The 26,475-nt window shown below is 41.2% G+C and overlaps 1 protein-coding gene across 3 annotated transcripts in view; it reads left to right on the forward strand.

The window, feature by feature from the left end:
* The window catches only part of cacna2d3a (calcium channel, voltage-dependent, alpha 2/delta subunit 3a), a 92,933-nt gene that overhangs the window by 34,932 nt on the left and 31,526 nt on the right, over window positions 1-26,475 (forward strand). For all 3 annotated transcript variants that reach the window (XR_003297265.1, XR_003297264.1, XM_026332796.1), the window contains exons 5-13: window positions 4,487-4,649; window positions 7,818-7,949; window positions 8,588-8,799; window positions 9,852-9,926; window positions 13,179-13,268; window positions 13,871-13,984; window positions 18,241-18,319; window positions 21,068-21,201; window positions 26,164-26,235. Coding sequence is in view for 1 of the 3 variants with exons in the window: in XM_026332796.1 (XP_026188581.1) it covers window positions 4,487-4,649; window positions 7,818-7,949; window positions 8,588-8,799; window positions 9,852-9,926; window positions 13,179-13,268; window positions 13,871-13,984; window positions 18,241-18,319; window positions 21,068-21,201; window positions 26,164-26,235 (1,071 nt within the window). In the remaining 2 variants the exon portion in view is untranslated. The remainder of the gene's footprint in view (window positions 1-4,486; window positions 4,650-7,817; window positions 7,950-8,587; window positions 8,800-9,851; window positions 9,927-13,178; window positions 13,269-13,870; window positions 13,985-18,240; window positions 18,320-21,067; window positions 21,202-26,163; window positions 26,236-26,475) is intronic.

Genomic DNA, 26,475 nt, shown 5'->3' on the forward strand with positions numbered 1-26,475 from the left:
TTTCTTTTTTATTTTTAATAAAACTGCCAAAGCAAACAGAGAATGGGGTTTAAGGACAGAATGTGTTTTGAATGTGTCAGTGTACACTCTATGGGAAACACAGTAAGTACCTGAGAGGCCAGAAAATGTAAAGTAAATGTTGCTTAAATTTACTGCTTGTGTCATTTTTCTGGCTTTGTTTTAAACAGGGGGCTGAAACATGCTCCACTGTTCATCTCCACTAACCCCTGCTCATCCTCTCCCTCTGAGTGAGTGGGTGCTGATGGTACATGTGCAGTCTCTCAGCATAATGCACTGCTGCGTTAAAGATCAGATTGTTAACATCATGATCAGGGACTGCATTAGTGGCACTGGGCACTCACTTCACTCTAATGCTGGAATGGCATACTGTAATTGACTTACTTATACACCCACATGTAGACACACGCACACACACCACACACACACGCACACACACAACCTCAAATGATGCTCGGCAGCATGCATGGATGCACACACACATACGCTCTTTGCTTTGCCCCTGCCTCTGTTCACACACCCACACTCACTCCCACACTGTTGAAGCTCAAAAGCTAATGGGCACAGTTTTAATCAAAATTAAAGCAAACACACTGTGAATTCAAATAAGTCTATGAAAAGACTCATTAGATGTTGTTTAGTTTACTTATATTCTTTATGTGTTTAAAAACTCTGGAAATGTTTTGTCTTGTCTTTGCTTTTTGACAAATTGTACAGAAGCACAACAAACAACATGTACAACTCAAAGTGTTTCTGCAAATCTAGTCCTTAGTAACTTCTGGTTTGGGGGATATTTAGATAGAGACTTGTGGATATGGTCTTTACACCTTTTATAAATGCACTTTGTTATTCTACTCTTTAAAGGGAACCACTTTTATTCACAGTTATTTAGAGAGTAAAGAATTGGCACAGAGAGCAAGATGGGAGAGGCAAACAGACAGAAAAGAGGACTAGAATCATTTAAACTGGCAATTGCAACAATGGCCTCAGTGATGGAGCCGATAGTAGCCAGACGTTGCAAATGAGAGTCGTATTCATGGGAGACCACATTTGAGTTAAATACCGGGAAGAGACAAAGGGTGGTGAGGAGCTTGATGAGGGTTGTATACAGCCAGTGAACAATGGGAAACAGAAGGAAGGAAACAGGTTGAGCCAGAAAAGGAAAGGGATAAATCAGGCTGGGGGAGACAGAGGGAGAGAGAGAATGAGAGAACAGATACTAACAAGACAATGGCAGAAAGAGAGCAGTGTGAAGACGCAATGGGGCCTTGTCTTCTGCAGGTGCTGTTGGCTAAGCCCCTGTGTAGAGTACAATTTATGATGGTGTGTGTTATTTTCTGTCTTCCCAACATTTTGCACAAAGATCCCAGTTTTTAAGTATCCCCGTTTTGTAAAGATGTTAGGCAGAGGTCAAATCTTGTTTTCTGCTGGAAAGTGGTAAAAAATATTTTTCATTTGCTTTATATCCCTTTGAACTGAAAGTAGTCATTCTCCACTTGTAGGTTTGTAAGGATTTCTTTGGACTAGACAGCAACACACTGAGTGAGACTCGGGGAGGCTGTGAAGGTGATAATCAGGTTTAATTAAGGCAGACTCTGGACACCATGGGCCTCTTTGGCAGAGGACAGAGAAACCATTGCCAGGGAAAGAGAGGTCAGGTATAGTGGATGCAAGAGATGTGCAAAGAGGACACGTAAGCAGTTCTCTGGAACGGGAAACTGTGCCCGAGGTCCCCACTGCCTGAAGGTCATCATTCCTGCAACTTCACCAGATTTAATACCATGTGTCGGTGGCGGCAGCTTTATGATCACAGTTCAAGTAAGAGTGGACAAACAATATTACAACAAGGAGTCAACAGGAATCATCACGCTTCTTGTTTCTGACTCAAAAGGATGTTGTAAAAATTTGAAAAGATCTTAGCCCCTGTTGTTGTAGCCCTAAGTTGTGAGCACATCACAGCTAGATGAAGATAAAGTGGAATTGGTTGCCTGTTTATGGATCCAGTTTATGTGCAGCAACATTTGGAGTCTATCCTGTCACATACTATCATTCCCTACTCTATTCGTCTCTTTCTGCAATATCATATCATGTTATATCATCCGGGCCCATCCTGTTCTGTCATATCATATCTTAATCTATTGTCCTGTCCTGTGCCTCTTGTCTGTCTCTTGTCCTTTCTTCTCTTTTCTCTGTTCTTGCTCATCTTGTTTTTCTCTTCAGTGACTCCTCTTAGTCACTTTTATCCTGTGCAATTAAAGATAATAGAAACTTTCTAAGGGAAGTTTTGTATTGATGTTTTTTCTCCTTTTGTTTGTTACTATTGTGACTGAGAGTGTTGCTGACTGAATGTGCTCAGTGCTGTTGTTGTGAGGCACTCTTACATTCACTTTTGTTTTGAAAAAGGCTTTTTACTGTGACTTGATTTTTGCTTACTTGCTTGCTTTTTAAGAGCCTTACTGTCAGCGCTGACCTGTCAGATTTAAAGCACAGAAAGTCCTTGGCACAGTCAACTAATTTGGATTCTGTTCACCCTGTTGCATTGACAAAATAGGTGGCATACTGGTCGCAGAAAATGGCTCGCATCCCAAACATTGTAAAGGTCAGTGTAGATCAGATTCTCACAATTGCAGGGTCAGGACCCAAAGGTGCGTTGCATACTAATGTCCTGTATGCTGACTGAAGAAACCTGTGTCCTAAAATTACTGGCAGCACTTTTGAATATTGAGTGTCACTGCACCCGTGTATCGTTTGGCCCCCCCAGCTCACTCATTTGAAGATGAAGTTTATGTTTTGTCTGACGAATGAACAAAAACAGCTCAGATAGTTGGTCTTTCAAACATGTAGGCTTTGTGTTCACACAGAGGCAGAGAGAGCCAGGTGAATGGGTTGAGGGAAAATATAAGGAAGAATATGCAGCACTCACCTTGAAACGTAAGTGTCCCCCTTGATAAAAGGCTAATAAGCCTAACCAGGCTTGATTAATTACACTGATAGGTACTGTGTTTACCAGCCTAATTGATGACTTTATCTGTGTTTTGCACTGGGCTGAGGGGATGATGGTATTCCTCTGGAGGAGCTGGAAAGATTTAGTCCACGTGAAGGTTGGAGAATGAAGGATGGTGAGGGTGAATGTTTCACAGGGCAGAAAGAAAAAGAGTCCACTGAAAATGATGTTAGCACAATAAAACATGTCTTGGGCAACGTATGGTGACTTTTAAATGTCTAGTCTTATCCCCCCCTCACTCTGCGCAGCCCTCAGAAATCAAAGTCCTCAGAGTGTCTGTCCCCCTCTGAATAATAACACAAGTATTGAAGCTTTGAATTGGACTCTTGCGAATGGCTTTTTATTCTTCTCAGAGGCCCTTTTCAAATCCTATTCTCTTAGTCATTACAGGAGAAATCAATGTGTCCTTAAGCCATGTAATCACCAACACTCACCTCCAGTAAAGAATAAACTGCTGCTGCTGCCGCTGCGACTGACAGTGAAAACACTAATATATTTTTACTGAAGAAGTAAAAAAAAGCTGTTAACCCTCAGCTGTTGCTTAACAGCATGTATAGTTTTATAATTGCCAACTGCATAACTACGATTACGTCAGCTATAACAATTATCTACTCATTGTTACTTTACAGCAAATGTCTGTAATGAACTGTGATCTGGTTCAGTATTCAGATATTGCAGTGACTTGGCTTGAAATAAGAAAAGTGTTTTTGGCCATGCTTATATAACTTGGAAAATGCTACTCAGACTTTCCTTCTAAAGTTATTTAAAAATTACTGCACCTGCACTTTGACAATGATGCAGTGTGACCACATCAGTTGCCTGTTTTCCAAGACTAAAATCCAAATTGTGATCATACATACAGTAGACAGACCATATCTTGTAAAGCCACAATAAACCTTAGTGACACATATTCATGCCTTTGGGTTTTTACTACAACATGCCAAATATTTTTTTTTTTCAACTGATTGAGCATCTTTATCTCGGTGTCGTGTTTTGTTCTGGATCGGCTGTAGCCGTTGCAGGCTCTGCCCCTGTGTGGTATCTCAGACTTCAGGGCCTTCGGGATGCAGGGAGCCATGTTCTCTATATTTATCTAGCTCTATGATTTATTAATAGTCTCCCCAGTATGCGCAGTACTAAAAATACGATGAAGGCAGAGCACCAACTAGGTTTGAAGGGAGTGTGCGGAGGCTCATGAGAGATTCGTCAACTCAGCAGTTTTGCACTGTACCAACATACACATTTGGGATGATCCAGGAATTCAAGTTTCCTCTGCATGAAAACTGCTCTGACTCAGCAGTTAAGTGATCCAGTCTTTGTATACACTGAACACAATTCACATTGTTGATGATGTTGATCCTGAGCCACTTGATTTAGATTGAAAGCGTCAGTAAAGTAAAGGATTTGGTTTGACTTCAATGTGCCTGTTCTCTTATCTGCCTCTCTTCCTCTCTCCTCCTCCAGTATGAATACTTCAACGCCGTGCTGATCAATGAGGTGGATGAGGAGGGGAACAGTGTGGAGCTTGGGGGAGAGTTCATCCTGCAACCTAATGACCACTTTAACAATCTGTCGGTCAACCTCAGCCTCAGCGTGGTCCAGGTGCCCACCAACATGTACAACAAAGGTATGTTCACGAGCTCCGGTAAAAGTAAGGATGCAGAAAAGATTACATTTAGCACCATCAACAGAAAAAAGAAACACAAAACTTGTGCATGTTTGTCAGAAAGTGAATCTGTTGCTGAATTGTTCAGTAATTTGGATAATTGAAACCACGGTTAAAAATCAACAGCAATCAGCACTGCAGTTAGGATGTGTGCTTGCACACATGGATGTCTAATACGCCTGTGTCGCCAGGAGGATTTGAGTTCATTAACTGTAACTCTTTGGATCATCGCTACCACACACTGACTTAATTAGCAGTTAAATAATCAGACATTCTGCTGATTTACCATCCACTCAAGGTCTGGCCAATGAAGTCACGGCCTTGTACAATGCTCGGTGGACACAGTGAATGTCACGTCAGCTTAACCCAGCTACCACGGGCAAAGAACTTATATGGTGAGAGTGAGGGAGAGGGGAAAAGAGGGAGAAAGTAATCGAGAAGAAAGTAGGTTAAGTCAGACTGATGGAAGGTCTGAGCAACAGATTAATTACAGCGAGGAGGAAAAAAAGAGAAAAGGCAAGTGAGAGTGACAGTAGGAGAATGAATGAAATGGAAAGGACTTGAATGAAAGTGTTAGAAGAGTGAGGTTGGCAGGATGGCAGACCGATACAGAGAAAGGAAGAGTAATTTTGGTTGGATTCATGCAGGCAGATGAGTGTTACATACACAGAATACACAGACACACACACACACACACACACACACACACACACACACACAGTTTGAGTGTTAGATCTGTAGGCTTTATTCAGGGAGGGATAATGTGGAAAAAGTGCAAAAAGAGTCTCAGAGGTTAGTCTTTAGGACAGAATAATCTTTCTTCTGAACATTTTCTGAAAGAGTTTTCACTTATTGTAAATTGTACTTCTTCAGGATAAGTTTGCGAACAGTTGCTGGGCCAATAGCACAGCATTTGTAGTGTTATGAACAAGAAATGTTAATGCTGCTTTAACATATGCAATTTAATTGCATGTATAACTTTTCTCCAAGAGGCGAGCTGGTGTTCAGATAGGAAATAAAACACATGGTGCTGCTACAGGCGCAGGTGAGAAGATGAAACATTATCCAGGACGTTTGAGCAATACATCCAGTTGGTTTAAAAGCTTATCATGCCAAAACACTAGCTGGCAAATTATCTTATTTTATATAAGACACCACTTTACTTTTTCTGGGAAATCTTCAGAGGTAGGAAACAGTAAAACTACCTTTTTAATATCAGACAGAAATCTAACATAGACAGATAGATTTGTCTTTCATTTCTTTTTCTTGGAGCTGTCTGCCTTGGGAGCCTTTCGGTGCCAACACTGTGGTTTCACTGAAATGAAGAAGGAGGCTGGATCTTCCTGTCATATTCCAGCCAATCACCATCATCTGAAGTGTTCGTGCTGCTAAAGAGCTGTCTGTAGTCTGTGCGTTACATACAGCGAATGGTTTGGAGGCAGCAGTGATGAATTGGAGGTTAAGCCCATTATAGCGGAGAGTTTTGTGCTCCGGGGATTAACTGTAGGAGGAAAACACCACATCAAACATTCATCTTCCAAAGTCACATCGCTCCCAAAACCATCATACGTTATATGAGGCTATATGACACCATCATGCTCCATGAATGCAGTGAAGCAGGTCGATGCAGACGATGTTCCACACACATCCCTGTGTAACCTCTAAAGATGGTGCAAGATGCATTCATGCACACACACATACAAAAACGTCGTTTCTCTCCTCTCATCTATTTCCACTTGTGCTTCCTTGCTCCTCTCGTTAAACCATCTCTCTAATCATCACAAGTAACGTAATAAAGAGAAGATGGTTTCAGCTCAGATCGCTCGGTAACCTACACACTTCTACTTTTTAATCTGATTACGCTTGCACGTGAATATGTGGAATCATGGGAGCTACTTTGATCAGATCGAATTAAGGAGTGCATTAGTTGAGATGAATTTAAATGGCAGCTTAGGGGGAAAGCAGAACCCATGCTCTGTCCCTCATCATGATGAGTTCAGACTGTAATAGACACTCGAACTGCACCAGAAGTGACTTCATTGTTGTGTAAATAGGGTCTGGATCAAATCCAGGCTCCTCTCCACTCCACTCCATAGAGGTGGATGGGTGTTTACTATCAAAAGAGGGCTTTAGTGTGCTAGCTTCCAGATGACTAATTCAATTATGGCCTATTGGCATGACTGTTGACAGCGGAACAATGTTGCCAGCATGGGAGATGATGGGAAATCTGTTATCTGCTTTTCTTTCTCTCTGTCCATTACATACGTGTCTGTCTGTCTGTCTGTCTCTCAATCATTTTCTGCCTGCCTCTCCATCTGCCCTCCTGGCTTTATTTTTTATCTCTCTCTCTAAAGGCTTTTGTGTCTCTCTGTCTGTTTATCCTGTTCTACTTCCATCTTCCCCGCTCAGATTATGAATCAAGCAAAACTGCCATATTAAGCAAATGTAATAAGAAAACCGGTTACAATTATGGCTCTCAGCCTCTAAAATAATAAAAAAAAATCTTTAATAACTAGATATATCCCACCATAAATCACAGTCAGTATGGAGAGAAGTATAAACAACATATTGTGCAGATGCAGATGGGCATTCCTGTTATGTTGCACACATAAAATACAGCCCTACAAAGGCAGATTGTCTCACCAGCTAGCTCTTGATGCTATGTAACAGTGAGTGCAGGTCAAACATGACTATACCACAGTGTGGTTATGACAATCTGAGCAGCAAATAAAAAGCCTGAAAGCAAAAGCCAGAAACTGCACAGCCAAGAGTGTGGCTATTACGTTTTCACAGACATCATAAACACAGATAGAGGTTATTAATTCAATTTAGGCCAAATATGTAGTTGTTGCATTTTGCCTATGCAGTGCAGAATACTTCACAGTCCCCTTTCTGTTCCTCTTTATATATCTTTTAATACTATAATTATTTTTCTCAACTTTCACAGTTTTTCTGATAGCACCTTTCCTGTGTCTGTGTAATGAATAGGTGCTGATAGTGGTCTGTAGGAGCAGACACTAGAGAGCGCCTGTTCCAACCTCCTAGACTCTAAAAAAAACAAAACAATGTTGGCTTTTTTCCTCAAATAATGCCTGTTTGCCCCTCTGTTTCTTTCCCTTTAATCTCCAGACTCTGCAATTGTCAACGGAGTGTACTGGTCTGAGGCCTTGAATAAAGTGTTTGTGGATAACTTTGAGAGAGACCCATCACTCATATGGCAATACTTTGGCAGCGCTAAAGGTTTTTTCAGGCAGTACCCTGGTAAGTGTGCATTTGTTTGTGAGGGTAGATGAGTGCTGAGTGGTGTGTGTGTGTGTGTGTGTGTGTGTGTGTGTGTGTGTGTGTGTGTGTGTGTGTGTGTGTGTGTGTGTGTGAGGGTGTGTGTGTGTGTGTGTGTTTGTAATTAAGTTTCTGTCTCCCCAAAGCAGAACAAGGAGTATGTGGGAATCTTTACTGACTGACAGACAGGCACTGGAGGCTAGCAGGGTGAGAGAGCAGGGGGGTGGAGGGTAGATGTGTGAAGGTGTGTAGGTATTAGAAAGGCTGTGAAGAAGATGGATAAAATGTACCTTTTCAGGTGAAAAAAAATCCTTTCAACGGAGTGATAAAGCAATACACTCACTATTGTAGTAGGACGACAGCACATATTTCAAATCTCTATCATGGCTGCATGCTACTACAAGTCAGAAAATGTGTCTTTTTGTAAACTGAGTGAACTGAATCTCTAAAAGTACCATGGACAGAGGCAGTTATAGCAAAGAGGATGAAAAAAGTGTTTTGGCACAAAGCCGTTAGGGCTTGAAAAACACATTTTCTGGCCAGTCCCTAGTTAGGTACCAGTTTCTTGCGATGCCAGCTTGTTGCAGTTCATTGGTTATTTTTGACTTGTGCTCCTCAAGGGATCAAATGGAAGCCAGACGAACACGGGGTCATAGCTTTTGACTGTCGTAACCGGAAGTGGTACATCCAGGCTGCCACCTCTCCAAAGGATGTGGTTATCCTGGTGGATGTCAGTGGCAGCATGAAAGGCCTCAGGCTGACCATTGCCAGGCAGACTGTCTCCTCCATACTGGACACTCTTGGTGACGACGACTTTTTCAACATCATTGCTGTAAGGCTACACACATGTATCGGGGGGCACATAAACTCTTTCACCTCTACGTGTTTAAGACTCCGATAGACACTCACACACAAACTCACATCCTCTCCTCGGATCAGAGGAAATGCTGGAACGAATCAGCTTTTTCTTCTGTCACGCTCGCAACCAATTAGAAGTCAGCTGAATGAAAATTTGAATTGCTAAAGAGAGTTGTGATTGGATCCCGCCTCAGGCATCCAAACCTCAGTTATCACATCTCAGCTTGACGAAACTCTTTGAGCGTGTGAGCGTGCGTGTGTGTGTGTGTGTGTGTGTGTGACCATGCACGTGTGTCTGATGATATTTTACATCAAAACAAAGCGAGCCAACCCCCATTCTCTTTCTCCACAGAACAAAGTGTTCATTATCGTTTCATATCCTAATAACGTTATTTGGAAAGTTATTGTTTTGAAAAACAGAGAAAGAAGGATTTAGTCAATCAGACAGAAACATATTGTTTTCCCAAAATGCTCTTTAAAACAGTGTGGGATTTTAACTCATCGCTTTCTTCTTTGGCCTTTTTGTTTGTGCAACTTTTATTGTGATACCCTCAATATACATAAGCAAAGTTTTCCATTTGAGTAAAAGTAGTTGTGGATTTTATGTCTGCAGTAAGAGCATTTTCATGTTGCTGTATAGACACACACACACACACACACACACACACACCCCAAAACACAGACACACAGATTCTTATGCATACACAGATTAGGACAAAATTGTTGGCTTTAGAAAAAAACTCACTTTCAATTTCTTTCTTGGATTTTGAAATCTATTTCAAACTCATACATATAAGGTGAGTATTATCGCTGAATGGCAGGAGGTGGCTACATGGTGTACTACGATGTGTGCATATGTGTGTGCATGTGTGTGTGTGTGTCCTTTTCATCAAGTGGAGTGAAGTTTCTAACATATTCATATTTTGTATTGTTACCATGTTGAATTAAAAATGTCTTAATGCAGAGCACATTCACAGTAAAGTCTTTGCTATTATGACTTTAATGATTCCATTTATATTCTTCTAGTACAATGAGGAATTGCATTATGTGGAGCCATGTCTGAATGGCACTCTGGTCCAAGCAGACGTCACCAACAAAGATGTGAGTCTTTCTTTCTCTTTCTCCCGTCGTTCTCTCCTGCTCTCTCCAGTTGGAAATCACTGATGAATTTCCGTGGTTCAGAATGACTCGTTCAAGTTTGACTTCTTATCTGTACAAGAAACACAGCAATTACTTTAACAATAACATTTTTGCATCAATTTAACAAATATCTAAAATATTAAAATATACAATGTAAACTGTACACAGTGTACACGATGCCACTCACATGACCCATAAATAAGGGATGTATACATTATTATACATTTTACAGTCTTACAGCTAAATTGGATAAATATTCTTTTAATTATGATTTGGAGTTTACTGGGAAAGCTATTAATATGACCATGTAATGTGGTTTTAAGAATATTTTAATATTTGACTGCATTTATGTGTGTGTGTGTGTGTGTGTGTGTGTACTGTTCAACAAAAGACATTTTCATTAGGGTGGCTCATTTGTTAGTGCAGTATGATTCCCTTCTGTTCCTCTCTGGTGTCGACATAATAGGCTTCATCTCCATGTGCACACTAAAAAATCCATCTCTTCCAAATTCTCTGAAGTTGCATTTATTAATTCAGTTGTTAACCTTTATTAGTCCAGGCCAAACTGTTGTGACACAGTTGTTTTCCCAGACAATGCAGTGGACTTCTTTCTGTGCGTGAGGTGTAAGTACTGTAAAGTTATGGGTGTGTTCACATCTGTGAACCTGTTGGTGTTTGTTAGTTTCAAAGTGAGTGCACACTTATGCATACAGATTATAGCATTATGCGTTTATTTCCAGATGGTAGTTTAATGTATATGAGTCAGCCGAGCTAAGAGGGAAAGGCAGTCTGCACTAGTAGATAAGGCTAATGTCTTTTACTTCAGCTGGGGGCAGGATCGACTGCCACGCTGGAGAGGTAAACGTAGTGACCTGTGTTTCCAAAATCTGTTATTTCACATCCAACTTCAACTGAAGCTTCCATGGAATGCACATCCATCAGGCTATATTACCATCAGTAGTTATTCGTCTAATTAGACAAAAGTGAAATCTGTCCTGTCTGACGTTTACTCACATACGCTGCAATTCCAGTCAAATATTTAGAGCTTTAAAAGAAATGATCATGAATTTTGTCATTGTCACTATGTAACTGTTGTTGGGCTTGGACTCAGAGCAGACCTCTGAAGGTGTGCTGAGGATTTGCCTCCAGTTTTGCCACAGAGGACAGTTCATTTACAGTATGTTGAAATCAGAAGACTGAATTGTTGATGTGCAGCTCAAATAACAGAAACACTATTTAGAAGAGAATGGCTGAAACATGTTTTATACATTCAGGCTTATTATTTCCAATCTTTTCACTCATTATAATTCCAGGCTTAGCAGAAACCTTTATTACCTTTCACTCAAGTTATTGCGTTAAATGTAGACTCAAATGCAAGAATGAGGCTATTATTAAAACAATTATTAAAATATTACCCAATGTCTTTAGGTTTGTCATTGTGTTTGATCATTGCCAGACTTGTTGAGTTAATTTTGAAATATGTCTACCTTACTTGCCAATCACCAGAGTTCTTACCGCTTTTGTCCAGCAAACCCAGCTCCTTTTGTGTGTCTTTTTCATGCATTTATCAGAACTGTATCTGCCTCCGTGACGAGATAAGTAATCTTGCCATAAAAATCAAAACCTTAGGTTTCAACAAGCTGCAATTGAAGATATTTTTGTTAATTTGTTATTATGTCCCTGTAGCCAGGCTTCAGTAAGCGACTGCTGTGATCGTTTTCTAGTATAAAGAATCAGCAGCACTAAAAGGTTTGATGGTGAATGTGCTGCACATTTCAGAGTCTTGCTGTGCAGCACAATAGCCAGGGCACATTCAGCATCGCATGTGCACAGACTTTCTGAATGTAGCCTGCTGGGCTGAGACAAATCATGCCGATCTTACCTCACACACACACACACACACACACACACACACACACTTGTTTCAACTTAAAATCATTACCTGGAGAATTGCCCTGACATTAACCTTAACCTTCACCTTTACCTTAACCTGACCCTAAGTTATCTCTTCAAGATGCAGTGATCTACATGGTGGGGACCTGGATTTTGTCCTTCTTAGGAAGTTACACGTCATTGTGTAAACAGATTTCAATCCCCACAATGTAGCAAACACATGCTACACACACACACACACACACACACACACACACACACACACACACACACACACACACACAATAGGTAATGTCTGGTGAGGACATTAATTGATGAAGTGCTCCAGGGTTCAGCATTTTCTTGGAACTGATTAACCTTTTTATCCACATCAGAGGAAAGGTTGTGTCTTTTGTAGTGTTGTCAGGGACATAGTTATTTGGTGCTTATTTCTGTGTGTGTTGTATTGAATTTGTGGCATTTTGGCCTTCAAAGAGCTGTTTGAGAGCTAAGGTTCGAATTAGGTTGGGGTTAGGGTTAGGCATGTACTTGTCCTCCCAAGTGAAGAAGTTCTAATATGGTTATAGGAGCCTCCTAATGTGTATTGAGAAACTTTCCTCCTCCCGTCAGCAAAGAGAAGAAGACTTGCATAGATGGATCTAGTGGGAACAGAAGGAAAAAAGACAAACCAATAAGAGGCTGAGGGGATGATGAGCCTAGGTCTGGGGTCTGGATCCAGACATTCATATATATGTAAAATGGCTCTCTGGCCACCTCTTATAAAGTAAAAGTGTTTCTTACCTCCATAAGTGGAATTGTTTTTTCCAGGTGGCTGGATAGAGTCAGGGTTAACAAGAAATGCCAGCAATTGGATGTAAATAGCTATAAATAGATTAGACTAGATAACAGGCCCTGTCAATGTCTGCCTGTTGGCTTCAGGCTGTTGCAAATAATGAGACATGCACATGAGACCTGTTAGGTTGCTGACAACATTAAAGTCATTATTAATTGCCGGAGACACTGTGTCCTTTGTGGCAGTCACACCTATGAACACCCCACCCCCCATCCCTACAGCCAAACACACACACATATACACACACACATACTGGGTTAAAGAGCCCGTCTTGCAATTGCTGCCATCTCCGTTCACAAATGAACGATGGTAAATCAACTCATGTCAAATATTATGTTTCTCTATGTATCAATCAATATCTACATTTGTATTGTAGCTAACCTTTGTCTTTGTCTCCATAAAAATCAATTATGTTTAGGTTTTCACTTGTGTTCTCTGATCTTGTCGCCACGATTGTAATGGCTTCTCTCCAAATTTGATTTTCTCAGCATTTCCGGGAGCACCTGGACAAGCTCTTTGCTCAGGGCATTGGTATGTTAGACATAGCTCTGACTGAGGCCTTCAATCTTCTCAGTGACGTAAGCAACACACTCGTCCATGATCACACACACACACATACGCGCGCACAGACGTAACACACTCACATGTACACAGCATACAAACAGTTTCACGCACAAAATTAATTAGTGCCCTGTTATTAATAGCTAAATCAACAGAATCATGTGGACAACAAGTAAATGGGCACTTCATGACTCTGGCTTGACATCTCCTCGTTATGTTCACACAATTAATGGGACACTTATGCACATAAACACAAAGACGCTTGCATTTATAAATGCTCCTGTTTCAACAGCATGAATCTATGTAAGTGTACAGTATAATGAAAATTGTTTCAGTTGTGCTTAATGACTCTGTATCTTAAGATGGTAATGCAGTTACGACAGATATCTTTGTAGTTTATGTGCATTAATTTGTACAGTAAGAGGCATATAATTATCATTCCATTAGCTTTCATGATATGAAGGTAAGTCATGTAAATTTACATTATAAGCTCTAATGGAAAGGAACTCGATGAGCTGTTTGGTAAGTGATTGAGCAAAGCAGCCCTTTACATGCTTATATTTTGTTTTCGTTCACCTGAAGTAACCTCCACCTCCTTTCCTCCTCTCTCTGTTTCCAGTTCAATGAGACTGGGAGAGGTAGTGAGTGTAGCCAGGCCATTATGTTGGTGACAGATGGGGCAGTGGACACATATGATGCCATCTTTGCCAAATATAACTGGCCAGAGAGGAAGGTAGAGTATTAAACGCACAAACACACACATCATATTATTGTGCACTTGTGGTCCTGGGCAGTTGTATAGTGAGGTCAGCTAAAGTCAGTTTCCCATTAGGCTTTGGGTACAACTTCATGGAAGTGTAAGCATATATTCCAACAGAGGATAACCACTGGAAAACAGTGGACTAATGCCCTCCTGTGGCTATGAAAGACTTTTTAAACTCACTTGTGAGAATTGATTGCTAAAAAATAAAATTCTGTTTTGGAAACAGACCTGTTTGCCACAATTTTAAAAGGATACCAAGGTATCTGTTAGCGTGTCTCTTAAATACATCAATCTACTGAAATAGTGGGAATGATATAAGGTTACAAACTACAAATTATATACAAATATTCTAACAACTTCATACCAGGAAACTATATAGATTTGCAGTTTTCAAAGTTTTAGTATTTTGCTTTTCAGAGAGAGGTTTTGACAAACAGAAGGTATTGAGCAAGCCCAGTATGGGGTCCTCTCAGAGGGCTTTAAAACAGAGTTAAGTATGGTCCTGTCTCTGAGGACTGAGCTGTCTCTGCTGTCCTGCAAGGTAATTGTGGTGCTACTCTGACAGGCCGTGGAATGAAAAGGGAGAAGAGATGAGGTGTAGGGGAAGAAAAGTGTTATTCTTAGGCCCTTTTCTTTGGTACAAGACAGCCCACAGAAGATAGAAATACCAAAGGCAGTGACACTTATACACCCTAGACACTCTATGAATTCATATACATACAGTACAAACCTTTATTGTCTGAGGCTCAGTAAGTCTTAACAGCACTGACAATAAATGCTCTCCCAGAGAATATGAATGTTGAATATTTTGTGAGTATGGATGCTACCTGTGGATGTGAGTGTTAAAAAACACATTATCACACTCCCATGTGTTTGTGTGTGTCTAGTATGATCCCCACCCCTATACTCCTGCCTATAGGCAGCAACGAGCTGAGTGGGGACAAGATTTCCAGATAGTTCAATTTATAAGAAGCCCCACTGATAATAGAAGTCTTTAGTCTCTGTCACCCTCTCCCCTTTTCTTTCTCTCTACTGTTGGTTTTTAATGGTTTCCTTCCAACTAGCCCAACAGCTTCAGCGCTATATAGTATCACGCAGAGTGTGGAGGCATGCTCAGGAAAAAATGATTGCAAATAAGTTACTGGATATTTGTATGCAGATGGCATAGCTAGAGAAAGAAAGATACACATAAATGCACAGCACTGCCATGAAAAACACTTCCTGCTGATGAAAAGTCTGTTTCATGTTAGACCAGTGATTACTGCTGGTTGTAGATAAGCTATTTTGCATTTGACTTTTTTTTTAGCATGGGTCTCAAAAACATTATAAAAACTCTTAAAACTCAACACTAATAAAACTTTTTACAGTTAAGCTATATCAATTAACAACTATCAACTATTTCCTGCTTGTGGTCTCCCCTATTTGAGAGTGTCGTCGTGTAGTCTCCTTGTTGGTGACCTCCCCGACCAGCTGGTCTGCTGGCAGACTATCCATGTCTGGCACATGGAAACCCTCAGTGACAGAAATCTGGGATTTGCCATCAATGTGTCATATATACTGGATCAGGTGGCACAGGTGAATATCAATTAGTCAGTCAGGTGATCATTGTTCACATACAGTATGGGCACATGTATGTCCCTCAGCTCCAGGAGATTTATATGCTTGGATACTCCCTTGTCCAAACCTTCCTTATCAGTCACCACCACTTGGCCGTGAATCATAAGGCCCCTGTGCATGTCCTCTTCCAGTATTGTTTCTTTTGTCCCAGTAGCAAAGAACGCTGGTGGACCCCATTGGGTCAGTCCCGCACACACAGGGCACAGCTGTAGCAGGCACATGTGTAGTAGGACCAGCAGAATGGCCTAGACTGGCAAAACCACGAGCCCTAAGAGACAGAGACACATGCCCCTTGCGAGCCTGCCTCCTAGTCTAAATTTTGAGAGCAGCATCAAAGCCTGTCCTACCACACAGACATATGTTAAATCTCCTACACCCACGTCTGCTCTCCTAAAATCACCCTAAAACCATCAGATAAATTATTATTAGAGTAAAAAAATGTATAATTTCAAATGATCAGTTGTTGGGTCTTTGCCAAAACTGATAGATAGTTGGGTCTGTAATCAATTAGATGTGTTAGGTCATCAGCATTTGTGGTGGAACAAAGGCAGACCTCGTAATAAGGATTTTAATTAGAGGTAAAAGATAGATTAAAAAGAAGTGCTACCAAAGAAGAAATAAAATTAGCTGCTAACTTTAGAAAGTGTGGCACAGTGTTATCTGCGTCTCAGGATGTGCTAATAACAAAAAGGTTTAATGCCGTACCTTTGGGGTAGGTAGAATGAAAAGCTGTTGATAAAGAAGTTTTTAAAAAGTTGTCAGCCTGAATGTGAATGTCATTTTGTGACTTGGTGACACGTTCTTTCCGCATTAGCGGTTAGCCTTATTTGCTACAGATGTCAGGTTCTTCAGAGGCAAAGACCCAAAAGCAGAGCAGAGGGACATGCAGGAAAGTTTAGTAAAAAGTTTTATTGAAAACTGAGGTAACGATAAGTGAAGACCCTTTTGGAGATGAGCTCGAGAGGCAGAGATGCTGTTGATGCAGTTGATAAAAACATGACGGGACGACTCTTGTAACTTGTTTTTCAAATCTGAGGTCATTGCTGTTTCTTTGTAACTGTGTATTTCAGACATTAAAAACACACACAGGTACTCTTACCGATGCACATGCAGCCTTTAAGTGTTTGTGGGAATGTTTATGCAGGAAACAAGCAATAAATTATTATTACTATAATGTTACAGTGTGACCAAATGTATTTTTGCACACCAGGATATTTTAAAATTAAAGTGAAACTTGCCCTTCACTCTTGTACTGCCTGTGTATCTGTGTGCATGGACACAAACAGATGTGTATATTTGTCTGTTGTGCAGTCAGATGACTAACCACTGCATGCTCTGGCTACAGCCCCTGCTAGATTTTTATCCCCACTGTCCTTAACTCAACTTTAAACCTCTTTCAAATTTAATAACCAGTCTACTGTAGTTTCACCTCCCTCTTGGCGACCAGTGAAGGAAAACACATAACCACAAACAGAAAATCCCACTGTGACAACCCTTACCCCTCGCCCTACATGGAGCAGTTATGATTGTCTCAGCCATGTTGTGTTTTCCTGTCTCTCTGGCAATGTCATTCAAATGGCTTAGGTTTGTATGAATAGAGAATGATTATGGTCTAGATAATGAGTGCTGCTTAAAAATGACAGTTTGACAACTGTACTTATTCACTGTGAAACTCATTACAGTTGACAATAGACCAACAATATCCTTACTAGAAAATCCAAGCCTAGAATTAGCTGTGGCTTCTATCTTTTTTTTGCTAAAGCTGTTATAATTACTGTTGAATTTATAAGGAGTGCATCTTTGACATGGGGCAGTAACAATATCACAAACATAATTTGAGTGGAAATACTCTTCAGAAAGGAAACAGGATTTTGGTATAAATTATACTTTTGCAGTTTCCAGATCTTTTTGTTGAATGCAGTCGTCTAGAATCAGATAAAGACATACGCTTGCTCACGCTCAGATGTGTACGTGAAGGAACATGCATACATACACGTACATAAACACAAACAGGCACATGCTGTCAGGGTGAAGGGACAGTGAAAAATGCAGGCATGAGAGCTGGAGCATCTGTGCCCCCACAGGCCTGCAGCTGGTCCAATCTGGCAACCTGCTCTTCACACACACCCAAGCACACCCACACACACACACATATATATATATGCACACCTGCCAACTGCACCTGCTGCTATAGCCAACTGAGCACTGCTGGGCAAAAAATCAGTTTGGCAGCAGAGAGTGTAAATGATTCTGTGGATTGAACCCATAAAACTTGCATTTGGCTTTTTCAGCCTAAATATTTACTTCATATTTTCTTTTCCAACTCTACTATAACATCTTTTATCTGGAAATCCTTAAGGTTTTTTAGTTGGTAAAAATTGTATTGATTATTTGAATTTGAACTAAAATCTAAAAGCCAAATTTAAAACTTTCACATGTCTCTAATCAACGCTATTAACGAAGTAGAAAGGGGCTGTTAATCACTTGCAGATAAAGAATGTGGCTTCTGCCTGCCTTTGATAGAGTTATCTTGTGTATGGTTACTGTGGTGGTCTCTATCAAAATGTGATTAAAATGACTGACAGAAGCTATCTGCTCTCTCTCTGCAGGTCCGCATATTCCCTTACCTGATTGGTCGAGAGTCGGCCTTCGCAGATAATCTGAAATGGATGGCATGTGCTAACAAAGGTGGGATCTTACAACACATACACAGACAGCTGTACTTTTTTCTCCTTATAATCTGTTTCTGCAGCAAAAAGTTGTTGCATGTTGCTGTCAGCCGGACGGAATGACTACATCATGGAGCTCAGGATTTGTTTGGGGAGTTTGTCATATGTGTCTGTGTGCGTGCACGTAGTTGCACAGATGAGTTTGTCAGCGCTCATCAGTATTAGCATGTTTATGTGACAGCAGGCAGCTGGTTCCAGTTGCGCAGAGCAGATATGTCACATTACATCTTCCTCTAAGCCTAAAGTCCAAACTATCTTGGTGATACACCACATTCCAGCTGCTTTATGTGTGGTCATGGTTGTCTCAATGCATAGAGCACTTTTCTCCAGGTTCTATATTTAACTGGGAGGTGGGTGACAGAGACAGTCTGGCTCCATTTCCTCAGGCTGCTATAGATAAGACGGACGAGCCATAGGTCACACTAGGGATGTGCGTGTTTGTTTGTAGCTGTGTCTGTGTGTGTACATGTGTGTAGATAAGAGGACAAGGGCATCCACAGTTTTGCCTGGAAGTGATATCAGAGAAGCCATCTAGTCAGTTTGAGGGTGTTAGCCGTGATAATGAGACTGGTGTGTGTCTATGTGTGTGTGTGTGTGAGAGAGAGAGAGAGATTCAGATGATGATTTAGACTTGTGATAGTCATATCCTTCTCTGGCCTGCAAGAGCTGTGCTGGACAATCACCTCTGCTCCCTCTGCATAACAAACTACAGCAAAAGTAGTAGTTTCACAGGTGAAAAGCCCTGTCTGACCTGCCTCTGAAGGCTGCGATGTCAACATTTCTCCCCGTTGTCTTTGAATAGAAGCAAATGTATCTACTAACAAGCCACAGATATGACAAATGCCTTTGTTTGCTAATCAACAACAAAGGTTGCAGACCACGGGTCAGGTCCACTCTGCTTCTCATTTACAGAGCTTGGTTGGTTTCATTTCATTCACCATCATAAATGCTATGGTCACACAAACCTGTGACCCTGAAATAAAGACATAGCACCTTTTTATATGTTTATAGGTTTATTCTATCAGTGCATTTTCACATATCAAATATGCAGAGAATGATCAAATGTCTGTGGAAGCTGCAATCCACTTAAAATATTTCTGTATACTGTGCTTTTGTCTGGTCTGGGCCCCTTATTTCCAGTTAAGAGTCAGTTATCACACTGACGTGATCAAACAGGATACTAAACATTGGCATGGTCGACATTTTATTATGGTAAATAAAGAAGTTTTCAGAAACACCCAAGGGTCCTGAAGGTTAAGGGAACTTTAAGTGCTACTAAATGTTTTCACACAATACAAAAAGTATTGTTTGAAAATGACCTGCAAACCAAGACAAGAGTCTATGTGGCCATGCACATGCATTTTCAGTGTAGTCTAGCTCTCCACCTTGTCAATAAGTTTTCTGTATCAGGACACTTTCTGCTGAGAAATCACTCAAACCATGGTCCTTTACACATATATTAATACCCTCACCCTGACCAGACCATCCGGTCTGTGCTGCCCTGTATGTACAACAGGTGTAGCCTGTCACTGAAAAGCAGAGAGCATTCATTTTTCTCTCCACAGCTCATCTCACTGGCCCTGGTGGCTCAGCCCGAAGGACGCCCTCAGACTTCCACAGGGAGTAGCTATTCTTCACTCACCACCGTGATGAACGATGCAGTTCGATAGTGGCGGCTTGCTTTGTGTGTGATGTGTGTCTGTATGCGTGTCTTGTCATTGTACTGTCTGGCGAAGTAATAGCTGGATCCGAGTGTCAGAGGATAAAAAGCAGGAATCCGTCAAGGTTCACTTCCAGTCATTCTAGGTGCTGCAGTAATTGCAGTTATCATGTCGTCATTCTGCTTCCAGTGTTAATATCAGTTAGCCTTTTTTATTTAAAACGTGTTTTAGTGTGTTCATGGGTTCACAATTAGATTAATATTGATAAATCTTCTCCTTAGGTATGTGGGAGGTACATGGCATCCATCATAGATCTCTGTATAGTGTCTAGACTCTGGCTCTTATCTTGCTGTGGAGTAAAGGTCATTGTTGGGACCAATAACCCCAAAATCACTTACCTCCAACTATGATTTTCTCCTTGGCTGCCTCAGTGTGGTGGGGTTATCTTGCTGTTGCTGTTGGAAATGTGTTGCTCTCTCTCCTTTCTCTTGTTCCCTGCATTACTTCTCATTTTCTTTCTCTCTCTGACTCTGTGGTCTTGATTCCTCCTCTTCTTCTCCTCTTTTCTGTCACCCCGCTGAGATAACGGTATACTCCCTCTTCCACATGCACATTAGCATCATAATGGTGGCATTACCATTGTAGGAAATGGCATCGCATTTGGTTTAACTGAGATAGTTTTTCCATTACATTTACATACCACTTATCCATTCACAAACCCATGCTGGTTTCCTCCCACTTGTACATCACCGCAGGGAATTCTTCAGCTATTACTTATACATTTATCCAGGTTTCCGTCTGCTTTGTCAAGCACATACAGTATCTCCTTCATACTGTACTGAATTCCAGATGTAAAGTAAGAAAAATGGGTCTGAAGCAGATTATGTAGCAAATATGATATTGGAGCTGATACCTGCTCCAAAGTGTAACAGTTTCGGAGATATTGAAGGTGGACTTCTGATAGAACCTGTTCACACTTTGGTAGGAATCTCAGTTTAATGGTTCATCATATTTTCTGTCTTTCTGGTCCCCTCTCCGCCCAACAGGCTACTTCACTCAGATTTCTACATTGGCCGACGTGCAAGAGAATGTGATGGAGTACCTTCACGTGTTGAGTCGTCCAAAGGTGATTGATCGGGAGCATGACACGGTGTGGACTGAGGCCTACATCGACAGCACTGTGAGTTGAATCTGCCATCTCTCATGCGGTACTGGACTCCAGTTCCCTCTGTCTGTGCATGTGTGACATCCACTGGGTTCTGTACAGCATTAGTCCAGAATACTCTGTGATGGTTTGAGAAAGTCAAACAGGTTTACCCACAATGCACTTTGAGCATGTTTTTTAAAAAGTCCATTTATATTTTCAGGATGGATTCTTATATAATCCTAATTAGGCTATTAGCGACAAATACGAGTAGAGGGTTGACAGTGTGTTTTGCCTTTGTATGCCACAGTCTGTGAAGTGTGTGTGTGTGCACCAGATGGAACTATTAAGTCAATGAGCCTCCTGTGCGTGGTTGGGAGTTGTGTAGCATGACCAGAACATTGGTAACTTAGTTTCTGGTCTCTCAACCTTGTACCCTACTCCAACACACAGGCACACATATTATATGCAATGGCAAGAAAAAATGTGTGAACCCTTCGAAACTAACTGGTTTTCTGCATTAATCTTTCATAAAATGTCATTTGATCTTGGTCACAACAATAGACAAACACAACGTGTGATAAACAATTCTAATTTCTCTGCATTAAAACTAATGTAACTATAACTAATCGTTAACTACTTGTTATAATCGTTTTGGAGGAGGACAGGAGATGCAGTTTGTGGTGCTATTGAAAATGTTCTGCATTATACTGATATGTTTGTGTTATGAAGCCTACTTTCATTGACAGGGAATTGTATGTACCTGGGTGTAATGACACACACACACACACACACACACACACACACACACACACACACACACTCTTGGTTAATTCTACAGCAACATTTTTATGAGATATCTCACAGCTAAACTCCCTGTACATGCTTCCACTGGCAAACGCTCTCTGGAGGGGACATCATCACTGAGACTGACCTGTAGAATTCATTGCAATACATAATCTACACACCACATGTATATACTGTAGTATTTATGCACAGTGGCCCTCCTTTATTCAGGTGAATGTGTTTGACCATAGAGAATGAAAGGCAGCCATTTGTCTTCAGCTGTTCCTGAATAGATTAAGAGACAAAGAGCTTAAAAAATTGAAGGAGACAAAGGCAAGTGCCCTCCAGCAGCAGTACCCACAGGCTATCAACACTACATGAAAATGGACTCTTTCTCTCTGCAGTCCTCTTCCTTACCCCCTCATGTCTGACTTTTTTTCTGTCTTTCTCTGCTTATTCCTGTCCTTATTATCCCCATCCATTTATCACAAAGTTTGTGCACTCAGCATTGACTCAGCAGTAACATCTTAAGTGTTGTTTCCTCTGTTGTGAACCTCCTAGCCATAAAGCTCTCCTGTCTTGACAGAGTCACTGTTTTTAAGTTGCAGTCAAAGTCAATGTCAGTGGATTTAATGCACCCACTGGTGCTGGAACTCAGTTCAGTGAAATGACACTGGGAAGCTTTCTAACACTTATCCACAAACATATTGACCCTTTCTCTCATCCCCTTCCTCCTTCTCTCCTCCCCTCCTCCTTAATCTGTTCTCTTTAGCTCCCCCAAGCGCAAAAGGTAAAAAATATGGTATGAGGTCATCACTGTATTGTTGAGACCTGGTGTGTGCTCATTTGTATTTCATGTGCATGTGTGTTTTGAGCTCTGAACTCTGTGTGATGAAGGTGTGATTTGGGTGAACTAACCAACATGCTGTCTCATGGCATTTCTTTATTGTGTGTCAGTGTTGTATGTTGCTTGTCAGCCTCCAAGCCTTGCATCGTGGTTGCTGTCGGCTCAGTTGATCGCTCTCTTCTGCACGTCTGGCGAAACACGTGCTCACATCCGTGCACATGCTCACACTCATTGGTCATTGGTGATGCTGTGTTGGCCATGCTTTGTCAGTATCTCTGGGGCTGGTAGTATGATCAAGTGTGTAAAAATGAGGCTCTCTCTCTTGCCTGTGTGAGTTTAGTGAGAAAACAAGATCGCCTGTGTTATTTGTTTTGGTAGAATTCTCCAGAATAAGCCATTTTGTCATCTTCTGGGTGAAAATCCAATAGACTCTAATGACTGGCAGGATGATCTGTTCTGATGCCTTTTTATTGTTTTCAGTGTTTTATTTTTCAGCGTTTTATGAATCATATGTGGGTTGAGATAAGCAGCGCTATAATCGTAAGAACGATGATGGTGGAATAGAAGAGTGCTCGTCCCCCCCCCTCTCTCCATCAGCATGAGCTGAGCACAGAGCAGTCACATTAGACAGCTGTTAGGCCATATGTCTGACAGAGTACTGTTAGTATGATAGACCCAAGCTGATTGACATCGAAGCAGCTCAGCAGAAAACAGAAACAGATATTATATTGTCAGACATGATAATTGGGATTAGGAAAGAATCTGCTCTGCTTTTTTGCATGTAATCACCCCAGCACAGCTCTAGCTTTGCCTCATCTGAAAGTAAAACAGACAGTGAGAGAAAGGCACACATGCACACACTGCACGGTGATAGTGTCTGATAAAAAGTTAGAAAAATCCCAAGTGTTGATCATCTGGGATTTGTGTTCCAGGGCTGATGTGTATCATCCTTCCAGACTTTTCATCTTATCGTTTTCCCTCTCCTCTCCTCATCAACATATACATAGACATATATCCACTTTTTTTGTCTGTTTCACTTTGGACCTTCCTCCCCAGCTCTTTTTCCTCCACCCGTGGTCTCCCCTCCACTCCTGATCCCCCTCCCTTCGACTCCTATCCTTCGTCTCACCAGCTTCATCCATCATTCTCCGGCTCATTTGGCTTTGTTTCCCACTCTGTTGCATGAACTGACACGGGAGCTCATGGATGATGAGAGGGAGGTGAGGTGAGAGGAATTTGGGGGTTATTTGAGAAAGAAGTGTAGGGAGGGTGAGAGAACGAATGTCAGAGTTTGAATAAAAAGATGTCAGTGAGAACTGGGAAAATAATGTAAAGGATATAAAATAAAGAGGTAGAGTAGAGACGAGTGTTTCCCCACTGAAGTACAAAGATCAATGCCGATGTTTTGTTAAGCGTGAAGTGTTAACATTGATTGAGGTAATTGAGAGCTTTCATAGATAATTCTCAAAAGACTTGTGCAGTAAATGTGTGTGCTGGTTCTGTGCCAGGTCCGACCCCTGTGGGGTTTGTTCTAGTTTTCCCACAGGAAGCCTATAGGAAGCTTTGGCTGCAGCACTTACACACACCAACATCATTAAGCCTGGTCTCCAAGGAAACAAGGGTGACCTCGTCTACCACCACAAAATTTGTCACAGCAAGTTAGATCATGAGGTGTCCTATGAGACACCAAACACAGGCCAGGGGTGTGTATCTGAGCCCTCCAAGGGGCGAAGGTGGATGGGTATCTGTGTCAGTGGGGAGTGTGTGTATTAGAGCCTGCTGGGGTTCTTTTTCATTTTCTGACCCACAGCAAGGGAAAGGACTTACACACCTCATTTCCTCTGACTGATACAGATAAAGCCACAAAGGCAATGATGAAGCAGATTTGGCCCAAATGTGTGTTCAGTTCTGACCTTGTGTCAAAGATTGCAGGTTATGTATGATAAGTCAAATTCTAGTTGCAGAGCACTGCACTCAGGAATTAGCCCGTGGTCCTGCTGGAAGATAATTATTTAAGGTTCACCACCTCATTCCTGTCCTGGGTTTGGTTTTTGAATCCATCCTGTGATGTTTGAGTCCAGCAGATACAGCTGTTGGCTGCTGTTCTCTACACGGCTCTTGTTGCCTGCTTAAGTACAGTATGTCATGTTCCAGAGCAAACCAAAAATATCTCAGCTCATATTAGTGTTTGAAAACATATTTCTGATGGGATTTCCATCAGGATTCACAATAATGGCCAGGCAGTATGTTTCTATACCAGCGATCCAACAGACCTGTGCTTGGAAATATATTTTGTAGTGGTTTCTGTTTTTTTTTTTTTTTTTGAGATAAGGTTCTGCTCATTTCCCCTGTCCTTTGATCGATCCTGTTCTCCAGGAGCAAGGCTGCCTATTGTTACAGCAGCTGTACTTAGGTGTACTTTCTTCTGTCTTTGATGTCCAATACTGCGTGGTGGATTGCTATTACCAGCTGTCTGAGCTCAGGTCACCAATTCCCCTTTCTCTGGTGTCTGTGGAAGACAGAACGGATGTTAGCAGTTTTCTGTCATTACCTATTATTACTGGTGGGAAGGGGGGGGGGGGCCGAGCGCCAGAGAAAGGAGAGGTTACAGGAGGTGTACAACGTTCAGTTAAGCGGACTGGGTAAATAAAACAGAATGCTGGAATCCAATATTTAAGTCATTCCAACAAAATTAGATTGTTTCCTACAGCAGAAACAAATCACATGAAGTGTGATTTATGTTTTTTTCCAACGTATCTAAAATAAACCACTGTGGCTTCATATTTCACTTAATGCAACGGTTCCTTGCGGTGATTTGAAAGCACACCGAATGAGTGACTGACATTTACAGAGTGGACAAGTTCAGACGTTCTGCTGAGTACGAAGCCTTGCTCCAGTCTTTTAACAGTGTCAAGCTTTCATCTCTAATGGATATGATTGCCAGATACATACAGCCGCTGGAAAGATAAATATCATAATTATTCCAGCAGTCTTTAGGGAGCGAAGATAGATCCAAACTAGAAGCACTGCCTTTGGAAAAGCTTATTCTGCACTAGATCAAAGGCAGGCTGTGATTGAACATATTTTAAAGCAAATAATAAACATGAATAAAAGATGTCATGCAAGTTTTGTAGGTTCCTCGATAAGATAATATAAATAGGTGCGCTGCAAAATTTCTATCAGGTTCTCATCTTACATCGTGAAATATCAACTCTGAGCATGACGAGGCAAAATGTGTCACATACTGTGCGGATGCATTTCTTTTGTAACTACACTAATAATGCTTCATTGTTAGTTTTCCTCTGCCTCTCTTTCTCTCTCACTCCTCATTTGTTTCCACTGTTCTTCTCTCATGACTCATTCAGTTGGAGGACGGTCAAGGTCCGGTTCTGATGACCACAGTGGCAATGCCAGTGTTCAGTACCAAGAATGAGACTGTAAGTTCACATAGGGAGAGAGAGAGAGAGAGAGAGAGAGAGAGAGAGAGCTGTAGAATCAATAGCTCATTAACGTGATATTGTCTTATTGTGTTTTCTCCCACAAACCTGACTTTACAAACTTGAATTGAGAAGCTGTAATTACTTTTTGCATGGCTTTAGCAAAAAGGCACAAATTGTGAAATAATAGATATATTTGTATTTGATGGACGCTAATTTCTCTTTGATTGGAGAGTGTAA

This window comes from Mastacembelus armatus, chromosome 7 (assembly GCF_900324485.2).
Source record: "Mastacembelus armatus chromosome 7, fMasArm1.2, whole genome shotgun sequence".
Taxonomy (NCBI): Eukaryota; Metazoa; Chordata; class Actinopteri; order Synbranchiformes; family Mastacembelidae; genus Mastacembelus; species Mastacembelus armatus.